General features: G+C 43.5%; 1 protein-coding gene across 2 annotated transcripts in view; it reads left to right on the forward strand.

Moving 5' to 3' along the window:
* Positions 1 to 13,440, forward strand: part of SEZ6 (seizure related 6 homolog) — an 880,998-nt gene that overhangs the window by 756,699 nt on the left and 110,859 nt on the right. For both annotated transcript variants that reach the window (XM_077294330.1, XM_077294332.1), the window contains exon 5: positions 5,007 to 5,192. In XM_077294330.1, coding sequence (XP_077150445.1) covers positions 5,007 to 5,192 — 186 coding nt within the window. The remainder of the gene's footprint in view (positions 1 to 5,006; positions 5,193 to 13,440) is intronic.

Genomic DNA, 13,440 nt, shown 5'->3' on the forward strand with positions numbered 1-13,440 from the left:
CCGGCCCGCGGCCCAGGGCGCCCATGTAAAAGGGAAAGGTCTTTAAAGGGGAATAAAGTTTATGTTCGTGATGCCACCTGTGGTATTCGGTCAGTGGGGACCGACGCTGCTTTAAGGGATCCACTGGGGTGATGTTATGGCAGCTAGATGGTATAACTTCCCACAGGTGAAGTGTATCCCCAGGGCTCCCGGTGTGTAGATGGAAGATGGTGAGGAGTGCAGTAAAGACCGAGGACACAAGGTTGCAGTCTCTTTACCTTGGTTTACTGAAGACTTCAGCATCCACAGTCCAGAGCACCAGTTCACAGGGCAGGCAGGGTCCGGCCGGCTTGAAGGCAAGTTAGGAGTCCCCTTACCCAGGTGGAAATCAAAAGCCTTCCTTTAGTGCCGTGGTGGTGTAGTCCCATACTGCTTAAAGGTACACATAAGGTCCTCACAGATGCTATATCTCTCTCTGTCCCCCGGGTAGGATAGGACATAACCCGTATGACTGGTAGTTTGAGGCTGTTTATAGGGACTCTAGCACGCCCCGGCCTCTGAGGGGTGCCACCGTGCCTCCTGGGTGTTAGGTCGGACAGGTAACGTAAAGTTCAGCTGTCCTGCCGGTCTCTGATGTAAGTCGTAGAGGGCCTTACGATCCTCGGTGTTCCGGCTACCGGTTTCTGCACCTCAGAAGGAGGCAGCCTGCTCGGGGCTGGTCTCCCTCTGATATCTTCTCCTGTGCTTTGCTCTCCTGCACTCTCTCTGCAATCCGTAAAACCTTCTGCTACCTCAGACTGATCCAGTCCGTCTCCTGGCAAGTACTGTTCTAACTGTCCCTACAGACTACCAGTTATATATATGTGGGGAGTCACCTAGCAAGTAGGATCAAAAGCTCTCCCTGGTGGCCTGGAGTGTGAATGTGTTGCATGTTTGTGGTACATGGTTGCAGTTATCCCTTCTTGCCTTCAAGCATAACATCACTCTCCCTGTGAGGAAAGCAATGCTACTGTGATGACCAGGACCCTGGGGCGCCACAGAGACACAGAGGGGTCACTGACTATGTGTAGGCACAGAGGGGGCACTATTACTATATGGAGGTATAGAGGGAGGCACAGAGAGGAGAGATCCTATCAAAATGGCAACACTTTATAAAATAGTGGAAATATGCAAATTGTCTCTTCAGAGAGGAAGAGGACTAGAACTCTAGTGCCACCTATTGGAAGTAGCAATCCTAACAGTCAATGTCGACTCTTTAACGAGCATTGTCACATGACTTAGGATATCCCGGTCAGACGCCTCTCAATCAGCTAAACCAGATCTCCACTTTGCACTGAGGAGGGGCAGTACCCCGAAACACAGTGTCTGCAAATTGAGATTCTGGTTTGGCTTTTATCCTAAGTCATGTGACAAGGCTCGTTAAAGCGTCGACATTGACTGTCAGGATTGCTACTTCCAATAGGTGGCACTAGAGTTCTAGTCCTCTTCCTCTCTGAAGAGACAATTTGCATGTTTCCCAGAGGAGCATTGCGGCTTTAAGTCTCCTCACCTCGACATGCTTATCATGTCACTCTCCACAAGGAGAAACGATACTTCTAAAATAGTGGGAAAAAAAATTTCTGCTAAATTTTTTTTTTACCTTGGTGTCACCTGCCAATGATATGGTTCGGCTAGTTCCAAATTTCAATATTGCTTTAGCATCCCAGGAAAATGCACTGTAGTGAATGAAATAATATTTAATAATCTAATTTTACCCAATATTACCTAAAAATAATCACTTTTATTCTTACCCATGCTTTCAAAGATGATCATGATGATTAATATTTATTATGCCAATCCTCCCCACTCTCCCCTATGTGACCTATGTTACATAAGCAATCACAAATTCGAGATTGCTAGAAAATTTAATTGCATTCGATATGCAATCACAAGTTTTGCATACTACGCTATTGGCAATGATCATAAATGTGATCACAGGTCACCCCTTGTATATAATTGAAACAGATGTTCACAATTGTGCACATGTATAATTTATAGATAATCTACATAAAAAATTAGGTAACGAAATTGAATTACTTATAGTTCGTGGTTGTGTGCAGTGATTGCCTGAAACAATATTTAATCTATGAGATTCACATTGTGTTTGATCCAAGGGAAATATTTACTTATATACATACACAGTGCTCAGCTGAACTGAGTACACCCCTTTTGAAGGTAAGATCCATATCTCACTGAACACAGAGCAATTTCCAGAATTTTGACAAGACTGAGTTCCATAGAACTTTTTTTAACCCATAAGATGAAAATAAGGTTAATAATATTACTTTCAATGCAAAATCTTCACTTCCACTCAAATTAGTTTATGCACAAATGTGTACACCCCATATCTAAAAAACTACTACGTCTAGTATTTTCTATGACCTCTATGATTTTTAATGATGGCACCAAGTCTTCTAAGCATGGAATAAAGAAGTTGGAGACATATTGCAACATCTATTTTTTCCATTCTCCAAAAACAACCTCTTTTAGAGCCGGGATGAAGGATGGAGCGGGATGCTCAACTTGTCTCTTCAGAATTACATGAAGGTGTTTGATTGGGTTCAGATCATGAGACCCTTGGCCGCTGAATCACCTTCTTCAGAAATGCAACAATGGCCTTAGATATGTGTTTTGGATCATTGTCATTTTGGAAAACTGCACATCTACCAAGTGCACGGATTGATGACCGCATCTTCTCTATCAATATAAAGCAATATGTCTGAGAATTAATGATGCCATCAATGAAATGTAGCTCTCCGACATCAGCATCACTCATGCAGTCCCACATAAGTACACTACCACCACCATGATTCACTGTAGGCTCCATGCATTTTCTTTTGTACTCCTCACCTTTGTGATTCCATACAGTTTTGAAGCCATCAGTTCCAAAAACATTTATCTTGGTCCCATCACTCCAGAGTATACAGTCCCCGTAATCTTCATATTTTTCACCATGTAAAAATTACACGGCAGTATGATTCTTTGTGTTAGTACCATCACAACAATATCTGAGTTTTAACATATTAATCACTAAAAAAAAATTCAGAACTTCATTAAAAAATACTTGGTTTGTGTCACCATTTTCATAATTCCATATCTTTTTTACTTTTTCATCCATGGTCCTATATGGAGATTTATTCTTTGTGTGGTGAGAGAATGTTTTTCATTAATACCATTTTGGGGTAACTATGATGTTTTGATCACTTTTTATTGTATTTTTATGTGGGAAGAATTGAGCTTGAAAAATGTCAATTCTGGTGCTTTTTTCCTTTTTAAGGAAATTTGTTAATTAATTTTACATTTTCAAAAATGGGATGCAGGCATAACAAATAGGTTTAGTTTTCTTTATTTTTATTTTTGAACTGGGAAAAGTTGAGGTGTGACTTAAACGTATATTTTTTCATATTATTTTAAAACATTTTTAATTCATTTTTACTTTATTTTTTAACTGTCAATGAACAATGGAAAGAGTTTACAGTAATATTTAAATTGTCAATCAGCAGTGATCAGAGCTAGGTCTTGTCACTGTTGTTAGAGATCAGACATTAAAAGGAGTTAGTGGACAAATTCCGCGCTGCCGACAGAATTGAGACATATATCCCAGTTTGGTACAGTAAGGTGGTGGTTTATTTCAACGAGTTTCGAAATATATAGTTACTTCTTCTTCGGGAACAAACACTTGTATCAATCCATATGTAACTGTTGTTAGAGAGAGATACCGGCAGTGTAACACAGCTGGCACCTGCTTTGTGTGAAGCATGCTCAGGTCGGGAGCCCGCACCAGACATAGGACACACTAGTATATCCTATCTCGGCAGGGGATAGCAAACTTTGCTATATGGCTTAAGATATTTAGCCAAACCAGGGATTCTTACCACTTCCCAATGGAGGGCAGCGTACTGGCTTCATGGGTAAAAGGCAATTGATGGAGGTCTTGGGGGTACTTGAACTGCTGTGTCAAGCACTGTCCCATCAGGTCCAACTCAGGTGTCATGCACTGTCTCATCAGGTCCGGCACCGAGTATAACATGGTGTATCAGTTTTTCCTAGAGTGTTATAACGAATAGACAAGAATACAATGGCAGTGCAGTAATATAACATGGCAGAATGCTTGCTGTGTTTGGCTTTTTATGAGCTTAGCAGCCGCTATTCCTCGTAACTTAGTTTCCTCTGAAATGCAGGGAAGACCCAGAAATATATCCTCGTATAATAAATTTATTGCCTCTTCCTCTAGAAGTGTAAGTAAAAAATTCATCAGTCTGGTTCTCATTATAGGTACATGCGTTGTCTCCGAGTTGCATTCTTGCTTTGTTTAGCACACTCCGCAGATACAATAAAGAGAAATATATCACTGGGAGGCAATTAGTGAGTGAATAACACTCCACATTTACTCTGCGTTCCTCGCCAATCCCTGCGTGACATCTCTTCCCCGTTTTGTATCTGTTGTGCTTTGTGCTACGGACACAGAGGAAATATTTTATGGGTCCCATTAGGAAAGCAGCACGGCTAATTTATCAAGCTGGGAGTTAATGAGTGGTGCCAAGCACCCAGTCCTGGAAATCCATCGTAAGATGGAGATGGGGCATTATAACTTTATTTCAGCTAATCCATCACTCGAGCAGGAGAACCTTTGAGCTACACAATCGTTGTAATCTTCAGCGCTGTTTGTGATACGTAGATGATTTTGGATTAGCCCAAAATAATCCCTTATGGACAAATAAAGTGCAGGGATTCTTTCAGACATTTATTGTAACCAAACATTTGTAGGTAGGTATATTTTTGAAGAACAAATACAATCGGAAACTCTTTCGTATTAGAAGTCATGTGATATACTATATGTTACTGCTAATATTCCTTCTGGATTATTAGTATTAAGACTCTAGCATTTAACGTAACCTCAGAATGTAAAGGGGCCATCATATAAACTTAGATTTCCAAACAATGAGTGCACTTTGAGGTTTTTCTAACGGAGTTCTGTCTCTTTGCAGCCTATGTCCTCAGCTGTGGATTCCCTCGAAGGCCTGCCTATGGCGATGTATCCGTCACCAGTTTGCACCCAGGAGGAGAAGCATATTTCTACTGTAACACAGGCTACCAATTACATGGTCCACATGTCTTAACCTGTCTCAATGCAACAAGGCCATTCTGGAGTAATCGTGCTCCTCAATGTATAGGTAAGAAATGTCATAAAGTGAACATAGTGCTAAAAAGTATGTAACCCTAGTCATTTATCATAACTCCATATAATTACAGTGGATATAAATGGTGTACGTACCCCTGTTAAACTGTTATGTAGAAAAAAAACATACCAAGAAGAATCACTTCAGAAGAACCTTTTCCACCTTTAATGTCACCCATAGTCTGTGCAATTCAATTAAAAAACTAACTGAAATCTTTTCAGATGGAAAACGTAATCCTTTCACCCCCCAAGCCTGTTTTCACCTTCATAACAAGGCCAATTTTTACAATTCTAACCACTGTCATTTTATGAGGTAATAACTCTGAAATGACTCAACGGATTCCACTGATTCTGAGGTTATTTTTTCATGACATATTGTATTTCATGATAGTAGTAAAATTTGGTCGATGTGACTCGTTTGTTTGTAAAAAAAAAATCAAAACTTTGGTGAAAATTTGGAAAATTTTGCAATTTTCAAACTTAAATTTTTATGCCCTTAAATCAGAGAGTTATGTCACACAAAAAAGTCAATAGATAACATTTCACACATCTCTACTTTACATCTGCACAATTTTTGAAACATTATTTTTTTTTGTTAGTAAGCTATAACGATTAAAAGTTGGCCAGCAATTTCTAATTTTTCCAACAAAATTTACAAAACTCTTTTTTTTAAGGACCACATGACATTTGAAGTGATTTTGAGGGGTTTATAAGACAGAAAATACTCAAAAGTGACACCGATCTAAAACCTGCACCCCTCATTTTTCTTATTTTCATAAGGGTAGCAGGAGAAAATGAACTCCAAAATTTGCTATGCAATTTGAGCACACCGATTCTCCATATCTGGGGGAAAATTACTGTTTGGGCGCCCAGTAGGGCTCGAAAGGAAAGCAGCCCTGCTTGACTTTTTGATCTCGAAATTGCCTGGAATCGAGAGCGGACGCCATGTTATGTTTTTTGAAGAGCCCCTGTTATACCTAAACAATGGAAACCCCCTACAAAGTGACCCCATTTTGGAAACTAGTTACCTCAAGGAACTTATCTAAATGTGTGGTAAGCACCTTCAAACCCCCCCTCCCCCAGGTGTTTCACAGAAATTTATAACGTTGAGCCGTGAAAATAAAAAATAAAAAAAATTTGCACAAAAATGTTGTTTTAGCCCCGATTTTTTTTATTTTCACAAGTTTAACAGGAGAAAATGGACCCCAAAAATTGTGTGATTTCTCCTGCTGATACCCCATGTGTGGAGGAAAACTACTGTTTGGGCACACGGCAGGGTTTGAAAAGGAAGGAGCACCATTTGACTTTTTGAACATAAAATATGCTGGAATCATTACATTATGCCATGCAGCATTTGAACAGCCACTGATGTGCTTAAACAGTGGAAACCCCCCAACAAGTGACCCCATTTTGGAAACCAGACCAGTCAAGGAATGTATCTAGACGAGTGGTGAGCACCTTGAACCTCCAGGTGCTTCACAGACATTTATAACGTTGAGGTCTTAAAATGAAGAATCAAAATTTTCCCACAAAAATATTCTTTTAGCCCCAAATTTTTATTTTCACTAGGATAACAGGAGAAATTGCAACATACAATTTGTTGAACAATTTCTCCTGAGTATACCAATATCCCATATGTGGTCAAAAATTACTTTTGAGGCACAGTGCAAAGCTCAGAAGGGAAGAAACTACAAACTGGAGTTCAGATTTTGCTGGGATGGTTTGCCAGAACAGCAGAAACTCCCCATAAGTGATGTCATTTTACAACCTACACCTCTCAATGAATTCATCTAGGGGTGCAGTGTGCATGTTGACACCACATAGCCCTCACAGAAATGTATACCATTGGGCAGTGAAGAAAGAATAATTACATTTTTACCACAAAAATATTGTTCTAGCCCTAAATTTGTAATGTTTTTAAGGGCCCATAGGAAAAAATGGACCTCTCAGTTTGTTGTGCAATTTCTACTGAGTACGCAATACATGTAAATCGGGAACTTGTTTTGAGGCACATTAAAAAAACTCAGAAGGAAAGAAGTGCCATAATTTAGTGCAGATTTTACTGTACTGGTATTTCGGGTGCCATGACCTCCCTGGGAGAGCCTCTGAGGTGCTAAAACAGCATAACCCCCTATAAGTGACCCAATTTTACAAACTATACATATTGACACCACAGGTGTGTCATAGAATTTTATGCCACTGGACAATGAAGAAAAAATAATTAAATTTTTACAGTCAGGGATTGATATAGTTCTATCATATATACTCGAGTATAAGCCGAGATTTTCAGCCCATTTTTTTTAGGCTGAAAGTGCCGCTCTCGGCTTATACTCGAGTCACCCCCACGGTCTGTCTCCCATCACATCCACCGATCTGTCTCCCCTCTCATCCAGTCCGTCTCTCTTCCCCAGGGGTGTTTCTTACCCCCTCCTTCACAGCAGCATCAGCAGAGCAGCACGATAATGGCATGTATTGAGTCCTGGAGGTAGCAGCGTGCTGGTAACCTATGGAGCAAGCGGTAGTGGTGGAGCAGCACCATCCTGTCATGTATGGAGTCCCGGAGGTAGTGGGCGTGCCGGTAATGTATGATGTAGCAGTAGCAGTCATGGAGGCAAGCGGTAGCCATATGGCAGGTGGAGGTTCACTTCCGGTGACATCTTGAATATTCATAAGCCATAATAAGTGGGACCAGAAGTGAAATGTGTGCAGCGAAAATACAGGCTGCCCGCAACCTCCACCTGCCGTATGACTACCGCTTGCCTCCACGACTGCTACTGCTGCTCCATACGTTACCGGCATGCCGCTAACTCCGGGACTCAGTCCATGACAGGATGGCGCTGCTCCGCCACCGCCGACGCTGCTGTGTAGAAGTGAGGAAGAAACACCCCTGTGGTAGACTCACGGACCGACGGGGAGAGGGGAGACTTGCGGACCCAGTAGCTGCTGCATCTCTTCTCTAGGCGTATACTCGAGTCAATAAGTTTTCCCGGTTTTGGAAGTAAAATTAGGTACCTCGGCTTATACTTGGGTCGGCTTATACTCGAGTATATACGGCATTTATAATTTATATACAGCAGTAACTTTACCGTGATTTAAAGTAACACTAAACAATTAGTGTTGGTAACTATACAACTCAACATTAAAACAAATAACAATAAGTTTGGAATAGCACAGAAAGCCTTTCACTATAGAACTTTAATGTTCCTTTCACAAAGGTGGTGCTCCCAGTCGTAGGAGTCACCACCTAAGTTCTCACTGTAGTTCTGGCCCTAGCAGAGGTCACTGGGTGTTCCTGCTAGGCCGCACGTCTCTTTTAGACGTATTTGGGCCTCCCACGCATCAACCGCCCCCCTCCCAACCTGTTGTCCTAATTCTAGTCGACCCTGGTACCACAGGTTATAGCTGGTAGTGACAGCCCTTCTTACTTGCATTGTTCCACTTCAATTGCAGGCATGCCTCTCCTGTCTCAGTCTCACGGATCTTCTCAGCTTGATCGTAGGCGGAAGTCTCTTAGGCTTGGGGTGGAGAGGACTAGGCCTCATCTCTTGACAGGTCTTGACCACCGTAGGCAGAACTTGAAATTCTCCTGAGGGGAATCCAGACCTTGCCAAGTGATAAATGGCACCTTGGTAGCATAGACTTCCCACTGAGGCCTGTCGCGTTGGTTTTAGTGGCGTCACTCACCCTGCAAATTTTCCAACACAATTTGGTCCGCTTGATTTTGCCTGGCCAGCAAATGGCAGTCTCTATTCATTAATGGCCCATCCTGCAAGGGCTCTTCAGGGATTTCACTGATCATTATTACACTTGGATGTTTTTCTTTGTAAGAAAAGACTTCTGTCTTGCCACCCTATCCCACAGACCAGACATATGAAGAATATAAGAGATTGTTGTCAATGTACACAACCAGTACTTGATAAAACTCCTGCAGCTCCTTTAATGTTGCTGTGGGTCTTTTGGAAGCTTCTCAGACCAATTTTATTGTCTTTTCGTGATTTTTGAGCGGCATTCAGTAAATGTTTACTGTTTTGCCAAATTTAGACCACTTTTTTATAACGGTCTTCATAGTGTTCCATGGTATAGCTAATGCCTTGGAAAAGTTTTTGTTTCCTTTTCCTGATAGCTTTCAACCATGAGATCCCTTTGCTGTGTTGTTAGTTGTTTACGGCCCATGGCTTTTTGCTGTAAAATGAAACAAAGAAAATGTCAGGAAAATCCTACTTGCACAGCTTAACTTTATATGGGGTTAATCAGAATCATTGTAAACGATGACAGCAGTGTACTGACTACTATGTAACATGAGTGTAAATGTGATTGACTGTGTCCAAACACATCCACATTCCCAATTATAAGAGGTTGCTCTTATACAACTACATTATTATAGTTGTTATTTTTACTTCTCCCCTCAAAATTCTTTCAGTTTGTTCCTCAATGGATTTGTACAGATTATGGGTGACATTAAAGGTGGAAAAAGTTCTGAAATGATTCTTCTTGGTATAATTTTTTTACATGACAAAAAACATGGGATTTTAACAGGGGTGTGCAAAGTTTATACTGTATATCCACTTTATATGATGAAAATTAATATATTCCGGCATACTTCTTTGATTTCTAAAATATTGCCGCATCCTCTAGTCGGCCATGCAATGGTTGAATGGGAAACAGACAATCTATGCCTTTTGCAGTTTCAATAGTCTAGAGAGAGCCATCCGATCCTACTGCCAATTGCTATTTCTGCATGGTGCATTCCAATTAGAATTTTCACTGTGGTTTAGATATGTTATAGTAAATTTAATTACATACATTTAATTAAGTTTCCTCTATGTGCATCTTTATGTTTGTAGAAATCATATTTAAAATTCCATGCATTATCTACACAATTTATGTAGTAGTAAAAAGAAACCAGAGCCAATTCACAGCTTTCATTGAACTGTTGAAAATGTGTCGATCAGTGTAATCATTTCTGAGCTCTTACGACATCATCTAGTGAATATTTACATTTTTTAATACACCTGAGAACACCTTTTCAAACAATCTGCTTCAGTTACTGCAGGGGACATTTAGTATTATATGGCAGATATAAAGTGGATGTTGATATTGGATTCCCATTTACAGAGAGTTACACCTAATATGTATTTTCTGAGAGATTTTTTTAATATTTTGGTTATAGATTCTGTTGGTATGTGAATTTTTTTTAGTATGTTGTGAAAGATGGATTAAAACACGAAAAGTCTGATTGCAAAATACCCAAAGGACTTTGCTTTCTTCTAGGCACGCTGCACGCATATGACACTAATGTGTTACTTTTTAGGATCGCGCTCTGCTGTCATAAATGCTTGATTGTCGACTGACTTAAAGCTCTGTCATTTCTAGGCGTAGTCTACTTTTACTACAGTGATATAAATTTCAATGTGCTGATATCTACTTTTTATAGACCTGTACATTGCACCACCCCAAGACAAAATATTGTCTCAATTAAAGACTATGCCAAATCTGCATCAAGAAATACTCAGTTGAGGAAAAATTTTCACTGCAATATTTCTTCATCAAATAATCTAAAGGGGATCTGTCAAGTCCAAAAACTCTACTAACTTGCGGATATAGGGATAATCTGTAGGCTAATAGCATTCCAAAAATGCCCAAATGCCTTACTGAAGGCACAAGTTGAGGTGGTAGAACACGGGACTCATACACTGAAGGAGGCGAGGTGTTCCAGTAGGGTATCCAGCCCCAAATATCCAGAATTAGATAATGTTAATGTCCTGCCGTTCACAGATCCAACGAGGGTTTCAAAATGCCTGGATGCCATGGTGAGTCCTGCGCGCGTCAGCGCAAAGTGGTATGCGACAGGGGTCGCGGAGGGCGAGCGTTCACCGTTCCAGTAATTTGTTCTGATAAAGGCCCGGATGTGGACCGAAAACGTTCAACCATTTGCCTATGGATGCACATTAAATGATTTATTTTCAAGCTACACTACCAATTGAGTGCCAAGTTTTTTTCTATTACTGAAGGCACAGCTACCCTGAGAAAATGATGTTCCTCTCCCAGGAGCTTTCAGTCATAGAAGTAGCTACAGTCACTGCTCCCTATACAGTGAGTCGCAACTGTAAGTGCAGCGCCCCAGAGTCCTGGTCGTTGCAGTAGCATGGTTCAGCCACTAAGGGGGGCCATGCTGCGTTCGATGGCACGGAAGGAGTTCTCTGAGCAGGTATCACAGTCACCAATACATTTCACAGCTGGGCCTCCGGGGGGAGCTAAGGGTGCTATTCATTAGGCCACTCCCCACCATAGTGGGTAAACTGGGGGTCAGGCAGGAAGTTAGGGAGAACGCTGACGGGATTGAACGGAGCAACACCTGGTGGCAGAGGGTGTTGTGAAGGGAGAGACTGTAGGGTCTCTGCCAGGGGTGGGATCCTGGCAGAGGCTTGGCATGGAAAGAACGTAAAGGGACCGTGCCTGCTCAGCATAGCGGCGGTGCCCAAGGAAGGACTAAGAAGCGAGATAGATTGTGCTGAGTGAGAAACGAAATCAAGCGAAAGGAGATACCAGTGAGGGTTGTGCTGAAAGAGGCAGCACCTTACTGAGGCGCACTACCGGTGGCCGGAACGCCGAGGAGGTAAAGAGTTTCAAGCCATACCTCAGACCTACGGCAGGGCAGTTAGCTTGAGGCGGACTGTCTCACGCATCACCCAGGAAGGCAAAGGGGGGTACCAACAGGAGAGGGGCGCAGATAGAGTCCCGGAAGATCTCCGAGCCTCCCCGTCATACGGGTGCGTTCCTACCATAGTATCTGGAGGGACGAGGAAGATCATTGCGAATTAAGTTGTTGTGAGGGAACACGAGAAACAGACACAACAGTTGTGGGGTACTTTCCGTAAGCACAGCAGGGAAGGACTGCAACACATAGCGCTAGAAGGAAGGCACCGATTTCCACCTGCAAGGAGAGCTCTGGAAGTGCCATTGGACCGGCCGGACTTGCGCAGCCTGGTGAGCCGTATTCCGGACTGAGGACCCAGAGAGCTTCAGTAAAGAGGTAAAGAGACTGCAACCTGGTGTCCTCGTTATTTACCGCGACCTGCACCCCACAACTGCACCGCTACAACATCACTTATTGCACCGGACGTCCCCCACTGACAGACAGGGCCACGGACCGGGTCTAGCCACCGTGACAACCCCAGGACTGAGACCTAGAGGCCCGGCTCCGGGTACCCCTCGGCCCTGCGGCGGTGTGGGGGCGCTCCAACTTGGCGTCACGAACAGGATCTACTTAAGCCTGAAGAATCAGGTCATGTGTGCCTAGAGACTGTGATTTACTGTACTTTATTGCAAGATTGTGCTGCGCCATTGGCCGCCAGAAGTTCCCGCCAAAAGGCGCCGCCATTGCTACACCCCAGGAGAAGGAGGGTGTGTTATGGGCGGAGACTCCCAGTGTGGCGCGAGAAATGGCTACCGCCCCCTGCACTTCTGGCTGCAAAGAGATGACCTGCCCCAAAACAGAAGACAACCCCCTGAGATGCAACGGCGGGAAGCTGGCGACGGAGAAGCCCGACCTCGGAGAAATGGCGGAGTTAGGTGCATGCACTGCCAGCGACTATCAGGCGGCGATGATGAACGGCGAGTGCCTGAGCGAGGAAGAAGCGGTTCAGGCCTGCCTTTCTTCACCGGAGATGGACCGGAAGGCCGCGGACCCGACAGCAGAGCTACGTCCACCAATCCCGACCTCGGAGTTAGAGGAGGGGGAACCACGGCCAGCGGGGCCGAATCCGAGCATCCCATTGGAGGAGCCCCGGTCCGGGCTGCAGCAGATTCCAGCGTCCTCGTTAACGGACCGGAGCGACACCGATGGAACCATATTAGGCGCAGGTATGGCCGACGTCCCTGCTCCCCTCCGCGAGCCCACTTCCATGACCCACCTCTATCGCAGTAGGGAGCGACTTATCTCGGCAGGGCTAATGGTGCTATCCCCCGATGACCTGGGGAGGATGGTGCCACCGCTGTCGACTGGAGTGGGGGAGCCTGTGGATGTGAGCTTAGATGGAGTAGTTCTTCGGTGGGACACCCCCTGGTTTAGAGCAGATGGATCCCGGGAGAACGGGTCCACTCTTGCGGTGCTTACATGGGAACAATATAGACAGTGCTTGATTCTGCAGTGGAAAGGACGGAAAGGAGCTGAGTCGATGGGCCCAACGAAAGTACAACAACCCCCCCCGGCATGGGATGACAGAGACGCGGTAAGGCGGGGC

This window comes from Ranitomeya variabilis, chromosome 3, assembly GCF_051348905.1.
Source record: "Ranitomeya variabilis isolate aRanVar5 chromosome 3, aRanVar5.hap1, whole genome shotgun sequence".
Lineage (NCBI taxonomy): Eukaryota > Metazoa > Chordata > Amphibia > Anura > Dendrobatidae > Ranitomeya > Ranitomeya variabilis.